Source organism: Polyodon spathula, chromosome 25 (genome assembly GCF_017654505.1).
Source record: "Polyodon spathula isolate WHYD16114869_AA chromosome 25, ASM1765450v1, whole genome shotgun sequence".
Classification (NCBI taxonomy): Eukaryota; Metazoa; Chordata; class Actinopteri; order Acipenseriformes; family Polyodontidae; genus Polyodon; species Polyodon spathula.
Window position 1 is genome coordinate 21,643,062 of NC_054558.1, and position 18,313 is coordinate 21,661,374.

Sequence of the window (18,313 nt, forward strand, 5' to 3'; positions counted from 1 at the left end):
CTTCTCCCCCAGTTACTAGCTAAACACTGGAGCATTGCCAAATAATGTCCACCAATATCTTATCTTTGTATACTAATACGCTATAAATTCAGACTGCTCACCCAAATCAATTGAAGCTACACATTGGGGTCTAGTCTGTAGATCTAAACAGGGTCAAATCTTAACACTCCTGTAAGTAACGGTAATTCAAATAGAGCCCTGAGATTTTACATGCACTCAGAGACTCGCATGTGCTGTTGGAGACGTCGCTTTCATGACCTTGGCACAAAAAGCAGAGCCCTAGTGTAGTTATCTAACCAGCAGCAGTGTTTTGGTCCATCACTGTTTAGATCCATTGAATTGCCTCATTTGTTCCCTCCTATCAAGCAGTGGCGATATGTGCAGAGCAGCAAGCGTGTATACAGCTCTTATACAATTAAACTGTGATCTGTGTAGGTGTGCAGTAAAGGGAAGAGAATGACAATACACATGTTTTAAATATCTCTGATGCTGCCTGCTGTTAATATTACAGCTCTGTCTTGACAGCTTGTTTGGTGCTGTTCTCATGGCTAAAAACATGAAGTAAAGGGGATGGATCTGCCACAGTCAGGGCTAACTCTGACACGTACTTCATATTGATACTGGGCATTTAACACCCATCTTCTAAGGGTATCCCTCACCAAAGTACTAATAATAAAATGCATTGATCTCTACAACTGGAAAAACAGAGGGCATAACATATCGAAGAAGCAAGAAGAGTTCAGCAAAGACAATACCCCTGATCACCTCCTGAAAACTTGTGAGCACCGTGAGGCTCCTTCAGTATTTAACCAGGACTCTCATACAGTATTTAAACAGGACTCTTATTAATGTGCCTTCCGGGGAGCCCAGGAAACCAACATCAATATTTAGATGCATCTTTCAGAGCAGGTAATATGTGCAAGTGAGGTACTGCCATGTGTTTGCGTTACTGACCAACTCTTTGTTCCCCTTGTAATGAGGTTATCAAATGCACTGTTTTTATGGAGAAGTGCTGCTGTTTGACTGTTAGCTCAGAACTATGTATATTTGTATTAACTCTTTCAGCACGACGAAAGGTCCATATTTACTACAAGTACAGTATGAAGCACTTTCTTTGAGAATCAATAAAAGAAATGTTTCTGAACGTCATGTAATATGACTCAAGAAAGTAGCCCTCTGGACCCTCAAGTTAACATCCAGGTGTTGTTTTCTTTGTTTTGTTCGGTTCGTTTCATTGCAGGTTCTTGCCGTGCGTGTGAACTGTTATTGCAGCTGGAGCTTTTTCAAGGAGGAGTGTGAATTTCAGATCTGTGCGTGGGAGTGTTTCAGAACATCGGAAGTGAGGATGAGCTGAGAAAGGGTTAAATTGCCACTAAACTTTAAAATGAATAGTACAGAAAACGCTCCTGAATCTTGGCGCTGGAAGCAAACGCTTTCAAAACTGCTGGGGAAATGAGTCCAGCAGCCAGAGCAATTATTTTAATTGTGCTACGAGAATGGACCTGCTGGAAATTATCACTGTGGCTAAGCCAGGGATCCATCCCCACAGCCTGTAGGCTAAACCAGCGCTGGTCAAGCTTGCATACCATCCTCCTTCTGAATACAAGTCATTTAATAATTCTTGAAATCATTTAAAAAAACTGTCAGGTATTTAATGAGATGATTAGTCGAGAACTAACTGAATACCATGTGATGCATGGGTCCCAATGTGCCTCTATTGAAAGCTCAGTTTTATACTCTGTCCAGCCTGTCTCTGTAACAGTTTAACTCCAAGCCCTGTCATGCACAGCCAACCCTGGGACCTGCCTGCTCCAGCAGGGGCAGCCCTAATCAAATGATTGTTAATACATTCCATTAGGCCCTAACTTGTTCTGCGTATGCTGCTAATTCTCACACTACACTGTTTTGGTCTCGTCTGCCCCTGAGACATATCCATATTGCCTCCCCCATATCCCGGACTGCTGCACAGCAAATAAAGCGACAATAAATATAGCAACAATGGAATGTTGTGTTGTTCTTCTTTGGCTTGGCTTTGTGTGTTTAGCCGCTAACCTCGTGTGAAACACAATGGTGAATTAGTGTGCAATCAGCAGGGATCTGCTGACCCATGTGGCGGGTCTGGCCACAGGCTCTCACATAGACTGAAGCATCAGTTTACATGAGAAAAGGGGGTGCTGGTGTGAATGTATGAGAAAAGGGGTTGCTGGTATGAATTTATCAGAAAAGGGAGTGCTGGTGTGAAAGTATGAGAAAAGGGGGAGCTGGTATGAATTAATGAAAAAAGGGGGTGCTGGTGTGAATGTGGCTTTTCATGTGGGTGGTTATAGCTTACAGATCCACTGTTTTAGCGCTGGTACAATAACTTGATTGTGATTGAAAACATCCAACAGCAAGCTCATCTCTCTCTTTTTGTTTTAGAGCTTGGAGTTATTTTTTAATACAGTTTTTGTTTTCCATAGTTTTTTTTATATCCTGGCTATATACATTCTACTAAGAGGTGTGAATACTTATTATCATTTGAACAGCAGGCACCACCCACACCCAGCCTATCTGTGTAACAGCCTGATAAAGATATATGTGAATCATTATTTGCACAGATTAGTGAGGTGACTCAAAACAGCATCGAAAGAATCACATTTTAACTGAAGAACTCTTTTATATTTTAAAATGTATTAGTATTATTAGTAGTAGTATTTATTGTTGGTATAAAACAAGATTGTGGGATACTTTCAATAAAATAAAACCCTTCCCTTCATAAGGGAGAGGGATAAATAGCCGTCCCACAAGTTTTGCACAAGAACATGTCTTCAGAACGCAACACAGTGGAGCCTGTACTCCAAATCGTCACACTGCAAGTGAGTCTGAAGCCATGTCTTATTTGTTTCAGAACTGTAATGGATGCTTTGGGGTTTTCCTTTCAGGAACAGTCAATTGCTCTAATGGCAATTTGGAGTAAATCCAGCCTAATGTATTTTCAAGTGCTTCTTTTCATTGGGCGCCACAGTCCTGTCTCCTTCCTTTCAGTAACATCTATTTAAGAAGAAAAATAGACGCTTCCATCCAGACTAATTCACTTAAATAAATGCAGGCTTTGTGGCTGTCGGGAGACCGCGGCTGAGCTGCTTGTTCTGTCCAGACGGCGGTGGGTCCCAGTCTCTTTGTCGTGCCCTTTCCTTTAACTTAGTAGAATACTGGACACATCTGCCACTTCTGCCCATTCATAATTCCACTTTACAAAGGACCCAAAATGAATAACGAAACACTTTGGGGGGGGGGGGGGGGGGGGGGGGGGGGGTCTCAATGCAAGGTGTATTTCACCTTGTTTGGAATGGGGGGGGGGGGGTCTCAATGCAAGGTGTATTTCACCTTGTTTGGAATGGGGGGGGGGCTCAATGCAAGGTGTATTTCACCTTGTTTGGAATGGGGGGGGTCTCAATGCAAGGTGTATTTCACCTTGTTTGGAATGGGGGGGGGGCTCAATGCAAGGTGTATTTCACCTTGTTTGGAATGGGGGGGGGGGGGTCTCAATGCAAGGTGTATTTCACCTTGTTTGGAATGGGGGGGGGGGGTCTCAATGCAAGGTGTATTTCACCTTGTTTGGAATGGGGGGGGAGGGGTCTCAATGCAAGGTGTATTTCACCTTGTTTGGAATGGGGGGGGAGGGGTCTCAATGCAAGGTGTATTTCACCTTGTTTGGAATGGGGGGGGGGCTCAATGCAAGGTGTATTTCACCTTGTTTGGAATGGGGGGGGAGGGGTCTCAATGCAAGGTGTATTTCACCTTGTTTGGAATGGGGGGGGAGGGGTCTCAATGCAAGGTGTATTTCACCTTGTTTGGAATGGGGGGGGAGGGGTCTCAATGCAAGGTGTATTTCACCTTGTTTGGAATGGGGGGGGGGCTCAATGCAAGGTGTATTTCACCTTGTTTGGAATGGGGGGGGTCTCAATGCAAGGTGTATTTCACCTTGTTTGGAATGGGGGGGGTCTCAATGCAAGGTGTATTTCACCTTGTTTGGAATGGGGGGGGAGGGGTCTCAATGCAAGGTGTATTTCACCTTGTTTGGAATGGGGGGGGAGGGGTCTCAATGCAAGGTGTATTTCACCTTGTTTGGAATGGGGGGGGGGCTCAATGCAAGGTGTATTTCACCTTGTTTGGAATGGGGGGGGTCTCAATGCAAGGTGTATTTCACCTTGTTTGGAATGGGGGGGGAGGGGTCTCAATGCAAGGTGTATTTCACCTTGTTTGGAATGGGGGGGGAGGGGTCTCAATGCAAGGTGTATTTCACCTTGTTTGGAATGGGGGGGGAGGGGTCTCAATGCAAGGTGTATTTCACCTTGTTTGGAATGGGGGGGGAGGGGTCTCAATGCAAGGTGTATTTCACCTTGTTTGGAATGGGGGGGGAGGGGTCTCAATGCAAGGTGTATTTCACCTTGTTTGGAATGGGGGGGGTCTCAATGCAAGGTGTATTTCACCTTGTTTGGAATGGGGGGGGTCTCAATGCAAGGTGTATTTCACCTTGTTTGGAATGGGGGGGGTCTCAATGCAAGGTGTATTTCACCTTGTTTGGAATGGGGGGGGAGGGGTCTCAATGCAAGGTGTATTTCACCTTGTTTGGAATGGGGGGGGGGCTCAATGCAAGGTGTATTTCACCTTGTTTGGAATGGGGGGGGGGCTCAATGCAAGGTGTATTTCACCTTGTTTGGAATGGGGGGGGGGCTCAATGCAAGGTGTATTTCACCTTGTTTGGAATGGGGGGGGTCTCAATGCAAGGTGTATTTCACCTTGTTTGGAATGGGGGGGGAGGGGTCTCAATGCAAGGTGTATTTCACCTTGTTTGGAATGGGGGGGGTCTCAATGCAAGGTGTATTTCACCTTGTTTGGAATGGGGGGGGAGGGGTCTCAATGCAAGGTGTATTTCACCTTGTTTGGAATGGGGGGGGAGGGGTCTCAATGCAAGGTGTATTTCACCTTGTTTGGAATGGGGGGGGAGGGGTCTCAATGCAAGGTGTATTTCACCTTGTTTGGAATGGGGGGGGAGGGGTCTCAATGCAAGGTGTATTTCACCTTGTTTGGAATGGGGGGGGGGCTCAATGCAAGGTGTATTTCACCTTGTTTGGAATGGGGGGGGTCTCAATGCAAGGTGTATTTCACCTTGTTTGGAATGGGGGGGGAGGGGTCTCAATGCAAGGTGTATTTCACCTTGTTTGGAATGGGGGGGGTCTCAATGCAAGGTGTATTTCACCTTGTTTGGAATGGGGGGGGTCTCAATGCAAGGTGTATTTCACCTTGTTTGGAATGGGGGGGGGGCTCAATGCAAGGTGTATTTCACCTTGTTTGGAATGGGGGGGGTCTCAATGCAAGGTGTATTTCACCTTGTTTGGAATGGGGGGGGAGGGGTCTCAATGCAAGGTGTATTTCACCTTGTTTGGAATGTAATTTAGTGCCAGGGGATATTTCATGTCAAAGAGGTACGCTGGCCCTCTGCTTCATGTCTCTTTCGAAGACTGCAAGCTACAGCTAATGCACTCACTGAAGAGTTTCTTAAAGGATTTTCAGTTGTCTCCTGTGCGTAAGTTAAATACATGACAGCAGGAGGCACTTCTCACCTGAAAGCTCTCTGTGTGTCACTGAGCTGAACAGCAGTCACAACAACAGCAACTAAAAGTTTACTCACGTTTCCCCTCCCTGACTTTGACCAGCACACCTCGAATGGCTCGGCTGCTATATTATCAAGCCTTGGCACACTGAATGGCTTGCACTAATACATTTTTTGGAAACCCCATCGACTGCTGTAATTGCAGTAGCAGTAATATAATACAATGTCTGCCAGGGTCAGAGACTGAATTGCACAGAATCCCATTGAGAAGAAGGAGAGGCAAGGAGCAGGTCTGAACTCCACACTGTTGGCCGATAACCCCGAGGAACCATTGAGAGGGAGGAAGCACATTTTATTAACGCAGTGTTCAAAACTAGATGCGTACTGCGAGTGGCTCAAACCCACCTGTTTAATCACATGGCTATATCAAAGCAACCTAAATACAATGATCTAAATACTGTTTAGATCTTTATTAAAGGGCCAGCAGATGTTATTAAAATCACACGCTATGACGTAGTTTAAATGCGTGGCTTGCCGTTGGTGCAAGCTGTACTGTGTTTTGGACTTTGAGCCGTGACTCATGTTTGACTCTGCAGTTAAAATGAGCTTGAATAGAATTGGCTCTGGAGCTGTGATATTTGGGAAAGATGTAGCAGGGAAGCAAAGAACAGACTCTGAAAGAGGCTGATGCTTCTCCTTTTTGCTTGCCTGTCGCACCCCATTGTTAGAGCCCTGCATGTCTGTGCTGCGTGCATCAAACGGGTCCCACAAAAGAAACAGCGCTCTCCTAGATCTGCCTGGTTCCTGCTGGCTTTAAAACTAGAATCAGCTGAGCGCTACAACCAACGCTGACATTTACTGTGCGGAGTACAGAGACTGGCCCTTGGAGATCTGTTGGGTCAAGTTGCTGTATATTCAGTCTGCCAGGGTAGGGATGGTGCAGGATTGATCATTGTAGTTTTACCACGCTTTGCTTATGCATTTACCATCATTATCCAGGTTTGCTTATGAATATGCTTGACCATATCTTGCTATTCTTTTCAAATGTTACCTACAGTATGCTTTACCATGTTTTCACTTTACTTTGTTTCACTATGCTTTATTATACAGTGGGAAACTTTTATAAGGGTTGAGCCGGGTACGATATCTGAGACAAAAAACACAGAACTGTATCATTGTATTTAAATCATTCTATGATGTATTTATTTTTTATGTAACATCATGTAACCAGAATACTAAAACGCAAACACGTTCTTAGAACGCAACAAAGATTCTGTTTACATGTGTTCTATTTATATCAGTTCTATTGACAAGCTGCAAGATACAGTAAATGCAACCTTATCTAAAGTCAATGTTTTTCTTTCTGCCGCTGAGGTGTCCGCTGGCTGATCAAAGAGACCGAAGTGTCATTTAAAGGAACTTTGTTTGAACTTGTTGTAACATGGCGTGCAAGGGGGCAGCCCAATCACACATATAATGCAAGTCTTCCTATTTTTGTTACATAATCCTCAGCGCTTTGGCACTGGCACTGACACTTAAATACTTAACAAGAAGCAGGGTGGATGTCCGGTATTATAGAAAGACAATTGTGCTAATTGGGTTAAAATATCAAAATACAGTGAAATGAGGTCCATGGAAAATCTTTCATTTCGAGCAGAGGAGAAGAAGAGAACAATTAAAGACTCATGAAACAAGAAGAAATGGATTGCAATCCCCTTCTGTTTCTACAAGACTAGAACTTGAAGCTTTCTCCGGGTAACTACTGTACCCTCCAGGGATGGAAATCAGACTGCTGTTGCATTGCAGGTTCACCCGTTCCAGGTTTTAATATGTGCTTGATTAGCCCCAGTGTATAGATAACAAGCTCATTAAACACATAGTAAAACCAGGAATGGATTAAAATGCTGTGCAACGGGAGAAAGCTAGTTCTAACACAGATCTAATATAGATTTTGAAGTACTCAAAGTGTACTATAACAGCTGGCTGTAGGAGCCCAAGGTCTGCGGGACTCTTTCAGTGCCCTTTCCTAATCAGATTATACAGTGCTGCAGCCAGACAGTCCAGTGTTGTGTTGAGGCTGCACAGTAAATGCTGGTAATCAGGGGATGCAGTCGGGCATGAAGGTCTAGAGCAGAGAGAAAAGCAAAACCAAACACACTTCAAATAGAATCACTTGGTCACTTGATATGATGTAACGCGCATTAATTACATCTTTTGGTCACAAGCAGCTTAAATTAGTTCACCATTCAATATGCTGCTTGGCTGGCTGCTTTCTCTGGAAAGTATCACAATGCTGCTTTATATTGCCTGTCACGTCTACATGAAGAATTGCTGCACAGTGCTATAGAACCGGGGAGCAGCTAATGTTCTGTTCTGCTGCCCAATGATAAGCATCTGATCATAGGATCCAGATGCATGCTGCACTGTCCAGCATTAACGTCAATCTAAACAGTGTTGTTTTATCTGGCATTAAAAGAGTTAATGCAAGCTATTAGTGTTAAGTAGCCATCAACACACACACTCACACACACACACACACACACACACACACACACACACACACACACACACACACACACACACACACACACACACACACACACACACACACACACACACACACACACACACACACACACACACACACACACACACACACACACACACACACACACACACACACACACACACACACACACACACACACACACACACACAACACACACACACACACACACACACACACACACACACACACACACACACACACACACACACTCACACACACACACACACACACACACACACACACACACACACACACACACACACACTCACACACACACACACACACACACACACACCACACACACACACACTCACACACACACACACACACACACACACACACACACACACACACACACACACACACACACACACACACACACACACACACACACACACACACACACACACACACACACACACACACACACACACACACTGACACACACACACACACACACACACACACACACACACACACACACACACACACACACACACACACACACACACACACACACACACACACACACACTGACACACACACACACTCACACACACACACACACACACACACACACACACACACACACACACACACACACACACACACTGACACACTCACACACACACACACACACACACACACACACACACTCACACACACACACACACACACACACACACACACACACACACACACACACACACACACACACACACACACACACACACACACACACACACACACACACACTGACACACACACACACACACTCACACACACACACACACACACACACTGACACACACACACACACACACACACACTCACACACACACACACACTCACACACACACACTGACACACACACACACACACACACACACACACTCACACACACACTGACACACACACACTCACACACACACACACACACACACACACACTGACACACACACTCACACACACACACACTCACACACACACACACATCTCTGTCTCTGCACTGTGCAACACTGTCTTCATTCGCCCTCCATCAACAACCTGCAGGCCAAAATTTCAGCCATGCAGTCAGTTTAGAAACAGTGTCAGAAAGATGGATCTCTCTGAACCACGAATGGGTCAAAACTAATTGTAAGTATAATGGGATTCATACAAGACTTTATTGTTGCTTTATTGTTTTGCTTTTTTGTATATATATGTTTTGTAATGGTTTTTGGTGCTTCTGAGTTTAGCACTTATGAATGGTACTATGAGAAACTGGCCACTGTAAGACATGGGCACTTTGATTCCTGACCTGGACACCCCCTGCCATTCAATTCGATGTCTCTCTCAAGCACAGCCAGTTGTGCTGAATTGCACAGCGATTTTGTGTTGTGGAATAATGTCCACTGAGTGATAAGTATAGATCAGCGATGCCTACCGAGGTGACAGACTTGAAAGGCTGCTGAATTAGACCGCTAAGCCTGATTTATATGTGTTTAAAAAATAGCTCCCACATCGAATCACCCATAACTTGAAGCTAATGTGAAGATGCAGTGCTTGCATAGAACATGTGCTGCTACTCCAAGGGGCAGGAAGGGTATGCCAGTCTTTACAGTCAAACAGCCCTTTACAGTTTGAATACAAAGAGACATCTAGACCCTATAAAACAGCTTCAGCATATCATCTGAGATTTCCTGCTCGTGTCATGCAACACATTACCAGCCTTGTGCATGATAAATGACTGTTTGTCAAGGGCAAATTACCATTGCTTGCTCCCTGAGCGTGATTTCATTTTCTCCAGAATGGAAGAGTAGACCATGGGGTTTGGGTGGCAGACACGTGACCACACGTCCTGTCAGGTCTTGCACTGTGCAGACACTACGGCGTTGTGAGGCTTGACCATGACAGGATGTTAGAAAGGATAGCTAGAAGCCATTAGGAAACTAAAGTTTATAAGAGATATGTATAAATTTACTATTTCAAACGTGGCCCTGAGTAGGACCAGAGGCACAAATGGAAGCTGAGCTAAAGGAAGGAGGCCTATCTTTACGCAGATAATGATACATGTGTGGACTAGTTTACCAGGTGAAGTTGGAACAGTTGAATATGGGATAAGATTGCAATTGCAAAGGGACAAACTTCTATTGACAGAACTGTCTCTTCTCATTCCCAGTGATTCTCATGTCTTTTTGAAGGAAGGCTATTAGAGGGCTTTACATTAGCACTGTGATAGAGAAAATGGGTTAAAGACAAGAAGCCCTCAGCTGTCTCTGGATTATAAAAGCATGGATCTGAACCAGCTAACTGACATAGTTTTCATAATGTGACTTGAGACTTAGAAACACAAATCCTTGTGTCTGCAAGCCAAAGCCCATGCTCTTCTGCATTTCAGGATTCCTGTGGGTTTCAATCCACCATTACTATTTAAGAAAAACGCTGGTCCAAATCACAGTGTTCTCTGCCTTCCTCTACGCAAACCTCTCAGCAGAGCAATACAGTCTCCTATCTACATCAAAACTAAACACAGCGATACAGTCTTCCATCTACATCAAAACTAAACACAGTGATACAATCTTCCATCTACATCAAAACTAAACACAGCGATACAATCTTCCATCTACATCAAAACTAAACACAGCAATACAGTCTTCCATCTACATCAAAACTAAAGCCCCAGCCTCTTGTAGGAGAGACCCCCCCCCCCCCATATCACTATCACCAGCTCCCCAGAGTATTTTGCTTTGAAAGCTGGTTGTCTGTCTCTCTGTAATGTTCTTATATTGCTTCGAGGAACTCTGCTTCGAGGAATATTCATTGTAGCTTTGCTTTTTGCTTTCAGCAGTGAACATGCATTTCATATCAGCATGTATTGGATTGATTGCGTACATCAGCAGTGGGGCTTTTTAATACGTCTGTGGGGAGGGACGGGCAGACCTATATGCAGACCTCTGAGAAACTGAATACAGCCCTAATGCCCTGAAGGCTGAACCCTGCATGTCAGAACATGGCAATCATCCTTTCAGTGAAACAACCTGATCTGAAGTGCAGGAGAATCATCGTCCCTCCCTGTCAGATTGCGCGGGAACACTGGTCTAGGTTGCACATGTGTTGCTCTAATATTTCTTTACGTCTTTCTTTGGGAACCAGAGCTAGAATCCTAGAAGGGAAAGGAAATTGTTCTAAAACCCTCACAACAGAGTGCCCAAGCAAGGATAATTTCACCCACAGCAGCATTTAGAATGGAGAATGAACTCTGATGAAGGCACTGGCCAAAACCTTTACCCACTCTGACTTTCTTAGAAGTTTTATTTACCAAATGAACATTGGTGAATGTGCTGTGAAATCTAATGCTCATGCACGTGTTTTTTCCACATTGACACCCTTTCAAAGTACTGTACAGGCACGTTTTAAAGTAAAATGAATAAGAAAACAAACAAAAGAAAGAAAACAAACACGCACACAAAAGACAGAAAGGGGAGCCCGTGCCTACCGTTTGATTATCTTCGTACAGCTTGAGATCGTAGCCGCTCAGCTCCACGCAGAATATTATCGCCGTGACCCCTTCGAAACAGTGAATCCACTTCTTGCGCTCGGAGCGCTGCCCTCCCACGTCCACCATTTTGAAGGTGAGCTCCTTGAAGGTGAACTTGTTCTCCACGATGCCGGTAGTCATGTCCCTGGAGCGCAGGATGTCCTCCACGGTGGGGATGTAGTCCGGAGCGGCGATGCGGTCCAGGTCGTTCAGGTAGTATGCCGCATTGTCTTCCAGGTGGTACTCGTTGGAGCGGCAGAAGCATTCCTGCACCCCGCTGTCGGCCCACAGACGCTTCATCACCCCCAGCAGCTCCGGGGTGACCTCCCCTTTGCTCTCGGCCGGGCCAGTGAGCGCAAACAGCTGGACTGCATCGTAGGCGCGGTCAGCGTTGTGGAAATCGATCTTGAGGGTGGTGAGCGCCCGTATGATCCTGGTGAGCGAGTCGATGGCATTGTAGATGATCAGGGGCTTGTACTCCTTGCACGCCTCCAGGTTGAAGCCCCCGCTGTGGATGATCTTCATCTGCTTGACGATGGTGCTCTTGCCCGAGTTGCTGGTGCCCAGGAGGAGAAGCTTGATCTCACGCCGCTGCCGCTGGCTCTCTGATCGCAGGTGGCGGTCGATTCTGCGTGAACGCCGGGCAGCCTCCTTTTCCTCAGAGCTTTGACGACATCCCATGTTCCTCCCGGGAAATAGGGAGAGAGAAAGAGAGCAGCAGCAACACGGGCAGCCTTTCCTTCTTCCTTCCGTCCTTCCTTCCTCCTTCTCCTTCTGCTACGACTACTCGTTCAGCAGCAGCAGCAAAGCAGGTTGACTCTGCTGTACCGGCTATAACAAGGCGTGCAGGGAGCTTACAATCCTTGTGCCAGGTGGTGCACCCTTATCACAGAAAACACACAATTATCCAATACCTGATAGGCAAACAGGTTAGCTCACTGGCTCCTAGCAGCAGGATACAAAAAAAAATAAAAAATGCACACAGCAACCAGCGATGTATTGTTCCTCTGTTCAGAAGATGTCATATCACTACCCCTCTCCTATGGGTAGACAGTGGTTCATTCCTGTTACTAGAATGGTTTCTCCTCTCTGTGCAGCGCTGCTGAAAACAGACAATCCCTTTTCCATTTCATACCCTCTGTTCCAAAGGTAAGAAGAGCACACTCATCAGGCTGGTTCCTTTTTTTTTTATTTGTATTCTCCCGGTTGCCGTAGTGATGGGCTGTGCTATGTGAAGCAGCAGCAGCAGTAGAGACAGAGGAAGTGGCAGCAGTCTCTCTGATCGTGGTCTCTCCCTCTAGACTGGAGCAGCACACTGTATGGAATCAGTGCCTGCCTGCCTGCCTGCCTGCCTGCCTGCGGAATAGGGAAATGGGACAGTTAGCATGGAGATGTGATTGCAGTGACACTTCATCTCTAGAACATTATAACTTGAAAACAAGCAAAGCAAGAATGCAATACTAATGTCACAGATTGCAAATGTTTTGTTTTTTTTCCCCCAGCTACTTACAGTTCACACCAGATTAGGCAAAGGCAATGGCTGTTCAAGGATGCCTTGTAGCAACACCATTATAGTAGACTAGCTCAGCCTCCATGCCCAGATGATGAAAATGACATTCAATAGCTGCAGAGTGTGGTCTGGATTCAAACTGAAGACGTGCATCCCATCTCCAATCCACACAGCTGCCTAGCCCCTGGAATGCTTGTCTATATATTTTTGTGTGTGTTTTTTTCGCCTTCTCAGCAGTCCGTAGGCTGCCTCCCCTGACTCCTAGCTGGACTGTCTTTCTCCTGTCATGCACACAGGACACAAGCCCACACCTGGTCATGCGCGCCTCTGGTGTCCTCTACTGACAGTGCAGCTGAGAGTCCCAGCCTGCTTGCTTGTTTCTAAACATGTTCGTGCAGAGGCACCTCACTGCAGTATCCCAGCCTGCTTGCTTGTATCTAAACATGCATGATAACACACTTGGGGGTTTCCCGTCCTGCAGCTGTGCAGCCAGTTTCCTGGAATGTGTTGTGGCTCAGCTGTACAGTAACCTGCTTTATCTGTGCTGGTTCCAGGGCATGGGAACGGTTTGTATTGCTATCAGATAAAAGAATGCAACACCAACACATTTAAACACATGCTCAAGGCAGGGGTCTGTTTAGAATTGTGAAACGTGTTGTTTTTTTTTATCAATGCTTTGATTTCTGTATGTGATTGGTCATTTTATTTATTGTATTAGGGGTTGATGCTGGGAATATATTTTAATAGGACTGATTAGGAGATCTTGTCTTGACAAGATTTACTACTTGTGTGATGCATAATAAGATCAAATGATCATTCAACAAATGAATATTGGGTTCAGCTCAAATGAAATGAGATGGAGAGGGTATGTATTCATGCCAGCTATGAAGCAACTTATTTTGCATTCAGGCCCCCCTTGGTGAACTGCAGCGAGCTCTGCTGCTGTGCTTCTGTTCTTGTGTCTCGACAGGAACAGTTCACACCTTTAGTGTGATTCGATATGTCCTGTTTATCTTTACGCCCGTATTTGTAAGGGAGACTTGTCATCTGCAGGAGCGAGTTAAGCTGCATTAAAAGCTGCTTCAAACCTTGGTAACCATTTTAAACAATTTTTAATGAAGAAATGCCTTTACAAAAAAATGTCCAATCCAATTTCTGTCTTTTCACAGGATGCTGTAAATTGGTGCTAGGTAAACTGTACAGTATTTTATGTAAAGTTGGTGGAATTAATCACTTTTTTATGCCCGCTGTTTGAGAACATCTTCAAAACATTCACGCAGGGGGAGTGTAAAACATTCATGACTTACTAGTGGACTGCTAAAGGCAGAATCATTATTTTTAATAAGGCGAATATGTTCTTAGCAGATAAAGCTCTAGCAGTCTTGCTACAGCACAGGCTGGGGTTGCATTTGAATTTTGCTGCTGCTCTCCTACATAAACCTTGCAACAGACCCCAGTACCAAACATATGATGGATTATTGCAATAATGTTTTGCTAAAGCTTAAAAAGCTTTTGTTTTGTGTTTTTTATATATATATATATATATATATATATATATATATATATATATATATATATATATATATATTTTTTTTTTTATTTGCTACGCTATTTGAAGCTTTTATAAAGATATAATTAAAGGTCTTCTACAACACTTGACCCAGTTTGTATCTAGACAATTCCCTGAGCGACACTGCTGAGGGAGCCTGTATTTAACACCCTGGGCAGATTGCCCCCTCCATAGTAAATACAGGACATGGGAGACTTGCCTGCAGTGGATAATCTGAGCAATGACTTTAATCAAAAAGCATTTACAGATTGGGAAAACAGAAGAGTGCCCCTCTTCCCAGCTGTTTCCCAGCACTTACAAAATGATTTATGAGGTAGATTTCGTTTTGTCAGGGTCACACTGGAAGGTTATGCCTCGTGAAAGTTTACTCTGGTGCATCATAGTAAGGCAGAGCCTCCTAAAGCACAGCCAGACCCTAGTGAAGACAGCACAGGCAAGCATGGTACATCTTAGATAAGCATGGCAATACGTGGGAAGCAGGGTTAAGATAAAGCTCACTTCTACCCTCCAGAATGGAAATGTTTTTAGATGAGTTTTTAACCTGATTATATACGAAGCTGGTGACCCATAACATAAGCCTGCCAGCCCACTTCACTGTGTAGTGCAACGAGTAATGTGGAGGAGTCAAGGTATTTCCTTTCTTAAAATGTAAAGATCCTGATGTTTCATTTGTTAAAAGTAAGGTAGAATAGGAGCCGATAGAAGAATCTAACATTGGGCTGCAGGGATAATAAATTGCACAGTAATAATGTGCAATATTCCCGCGGGCTGCTGCTTCCGCACGTAGCGGGGTTCTTTGTTCTAGATAAAACTCCATTCAAACACTGTATGTGGTTTATTCACCTAGCCCAGGGTCCAGTCTGGTATGTGAGGGAAAAGCAATTAGTGTTGGTTGGCAGATTGGTTCCTGACTTCTAAAAGACTTTTGAAAACTGTGATAAAGAAAAACAACGATGGCGATCTTGTAACCTTGAAACAATGCTGAAGATACATTACAGTATTGCTGGAGCACTCCCAGCCATAGCTCAGAGACTCCTGCACTCCCTAGCCACGCGTGTCTTTGCTGCCCATGCTTTTTATAGTTTTGAAAGGGCGCTGATCCTAGACCTGATAGAACAGAGAAACGCAAGCCCTTGGTTGTAAAGCCCATCACAGCCGACAGTCCCTCTCACAATATATCATTCCAGCTCCATGCAGTGGGGACTAGATCAGGGGAAAGGTGCTCCACTCTTTGAAAAATGTGCTCCTGATCCTACCCCTGGCTTCCATAAGACAAAAGAAACAGACAAAAAAAAAAAACTTCTTAAGCAAAGACTGTCAGTTATGCAGCATGCAGTGTTCTAATGCTATAGGCTCGTCATCACGCTGCATTGAAATACACACGTGATTAACAAGCTAGCATGAATACTCTCATCTTGCTATTAGCAGGGCAAGGGCAGCTGTCTTCCAGTCTAGAAATCCTGCTCCCTGTTTGAACAACATAGTAGAGTTGATATTAAGCATGAACACAAATGGTGCTGAACCCTCGAGTCTATCTGTATGTCTGGGGCCAGCGGGCATTGTATTGGCTTTCTTGAAGTGCTGAGAGCACACTGGGCCCCAGTTAATGGAATTCACCTGGCTCCTGTGTGCTTTGGGCTCAGATGAGGGAAGGAAGGTTGTGTTTAATGGATAGAAGTCTAAACAAGCACTCTCTGGAGCCATACTAGTCCACATTAGAAAAGGCCGGTTTACAGAAAAATTGCACAACTGCTTTTTGTGTTTTCCCGTCCAGCGTTGTACAAAAATACTGCAGTGGTGCATTCTTGCTGTTCATTTTGGACCTATATTTAAACTGTTGCTGAAAGTTTTGCCATTAATAATAATAATAATAGTAATAATAATAATAATAATAATAATATTAATGAATATAGTAATAACAACTTTAAGCAGTACACAATGTGTTTGTATAACTTTGGTTCCTGATTCACAAAGCTTTAACTCATAAGTTAAATTCTGCTCTCACAGCTCTGACCAGCATGGGTCTTGGTCTGCCTAACGTTACCTTTAGTCAAAGACTTGTGCCGTTAGAGTCTGTTTTAACAGCAGTCTAGAACAATTGAATGCTGTATTTAATCCATCTGTCCTTCAAATATAAAGAGCTCTTTGTGAGAAGGACCATTGCTATCCACATGGGCACGCTAGTACTAACCACATGACAAGCTGCCCCCACAAAGATGAGCTCACAAATGCTATCAGGAATGAAGATCAGCCAAATACAGGGTGTTGTCAAGTTAGCAATCTGGGAGCAGCAGGGATAATCAAATGATGATACCCAATGTAACCCTGCAGCACATGACAGTCAAATGAGAAGTAACTTACCAGCGATGGACCAAAACCCCCAATGAGGCTGAGGCCGTAACACATTGATAAAAGCACATGATCCAATATTGTTCTGGCTTTTAATCTGATCTGCTGCCCCTGTGCCTCACTAATGGTTTTTCAGAGCCTGTTACTATACAGCTTGTTTGATTGATAATTTGTTCTTTCCGTATCAGGCATTCCTGGGGATTAGGTACAGGCATTATAAATAGGGCTGCTATAAGAGTCTCATTCGACCACTACCAAGGATCCAGTGTCTTCTCCAGCAGGGACTGCCACTCACAGCAGCACTTTCAGTGGCTTGTTTTGGTACTGCCAGGATACAACCGACTGTATAATGAGAATCTGTTAATCACCTCGCATTAGACAATCTGACGTCAAATTTCTAATCTTTAAATAACTGTTTCGCTTGTAGAAGCAGCACACCACACAGTATCATTTTGCAATGGATTTCCTATCAATTCAATGCTATATATATATATATATATATATATATATATATATACACACACACACACACACACACACACAGTAGAACGTGTTGACTGCAGTTCACAGGCATTGCAACGACACTTGTGGTACCTGCAGTCCAGCAGCACGCTACAGTGCAGGGGTCACTTGGGGTCCCCTCATGCAAGCCCTACTGTACCATATGTTCCGACTGGGGAATCTGTGTTGCCAGCAGGGGGTGCACAGCGGGCATGCCGTGGCATTAATCAATAATTAATTCATTAAAGGTGGGACAGCACTGCCCTACTGCTGTGTTCAGCTGGGATGTCAGAACGGTACATTTGCGTCTTGGCAAATATGTGTTACAGCGCAAATGGTAAAAAACAAACAAACAAAAAAAAAGAACTAGTTTTGCACACACAAAAAAGGCAAGAATTATTTTATTTTTTGGTTTTTATGGAATTGGATTAAAAGCATTGATTGCTGTCTGATTTTTCTATTTAACGAACAGTAATCTAGATCAGCTTGAGGACACTGTGTTTGGGTTTTACTGGGTTACCGCAGCAACGGTGTGCCATTTTTATTAAAACTATTTTTCAGTTTGTTCATTGCAGAGTGTTATTGGTGGCAGTGACTGTGCACTTTAATAAGCAGTGCTCATTGTAGTTTGTCAAATCAATGTAATTCATTAATTACCCCTGCCAAAAACTTCAAAATATCAGAAAACACAAAATCAT

At 44.3% G+C, this 18,313-nt stretch overlaps 1 protein-coding gene and 1 pseudogene across 2 annotated transcripts in view; one reads left to right on the forward strand and one right to left on the reverse strand.

The window, feature by feature from the left end:
* Positions 1–18,313, forward strand: part of LOC121300379 — a 52,393-nt pseudogene that overhangs the window by 15,352 nt on the left and 18,728 nt on the right.
* Positions 1–18,313, reverse strand: part of LOC121300378 (guanine nucleotide-binding protein G(z) subunit alpha) — a 36,361-nt gene that overhangs the window by 9,435 nt on the left and 8,613 nt on the right. Inside the window, exon 2 of one of the 2 annotated variants that reach the window (XM_041228956.1) lies at positions 11,644–13,037. In XM_041228956.1, coding sequence (XP_041084890.1) covers positions 11,644–12,366 — 723 coding nt within the window. In that variant the 5' untranslated portion in view covers positions 12,367–13,037. Of the gene's footprint in view, positions 1–11,643; positions 13,042–18,313 lie in introns of both variants that reach the window. The other variant, XM_041228955.1, reaches the window with a different exon arrangement.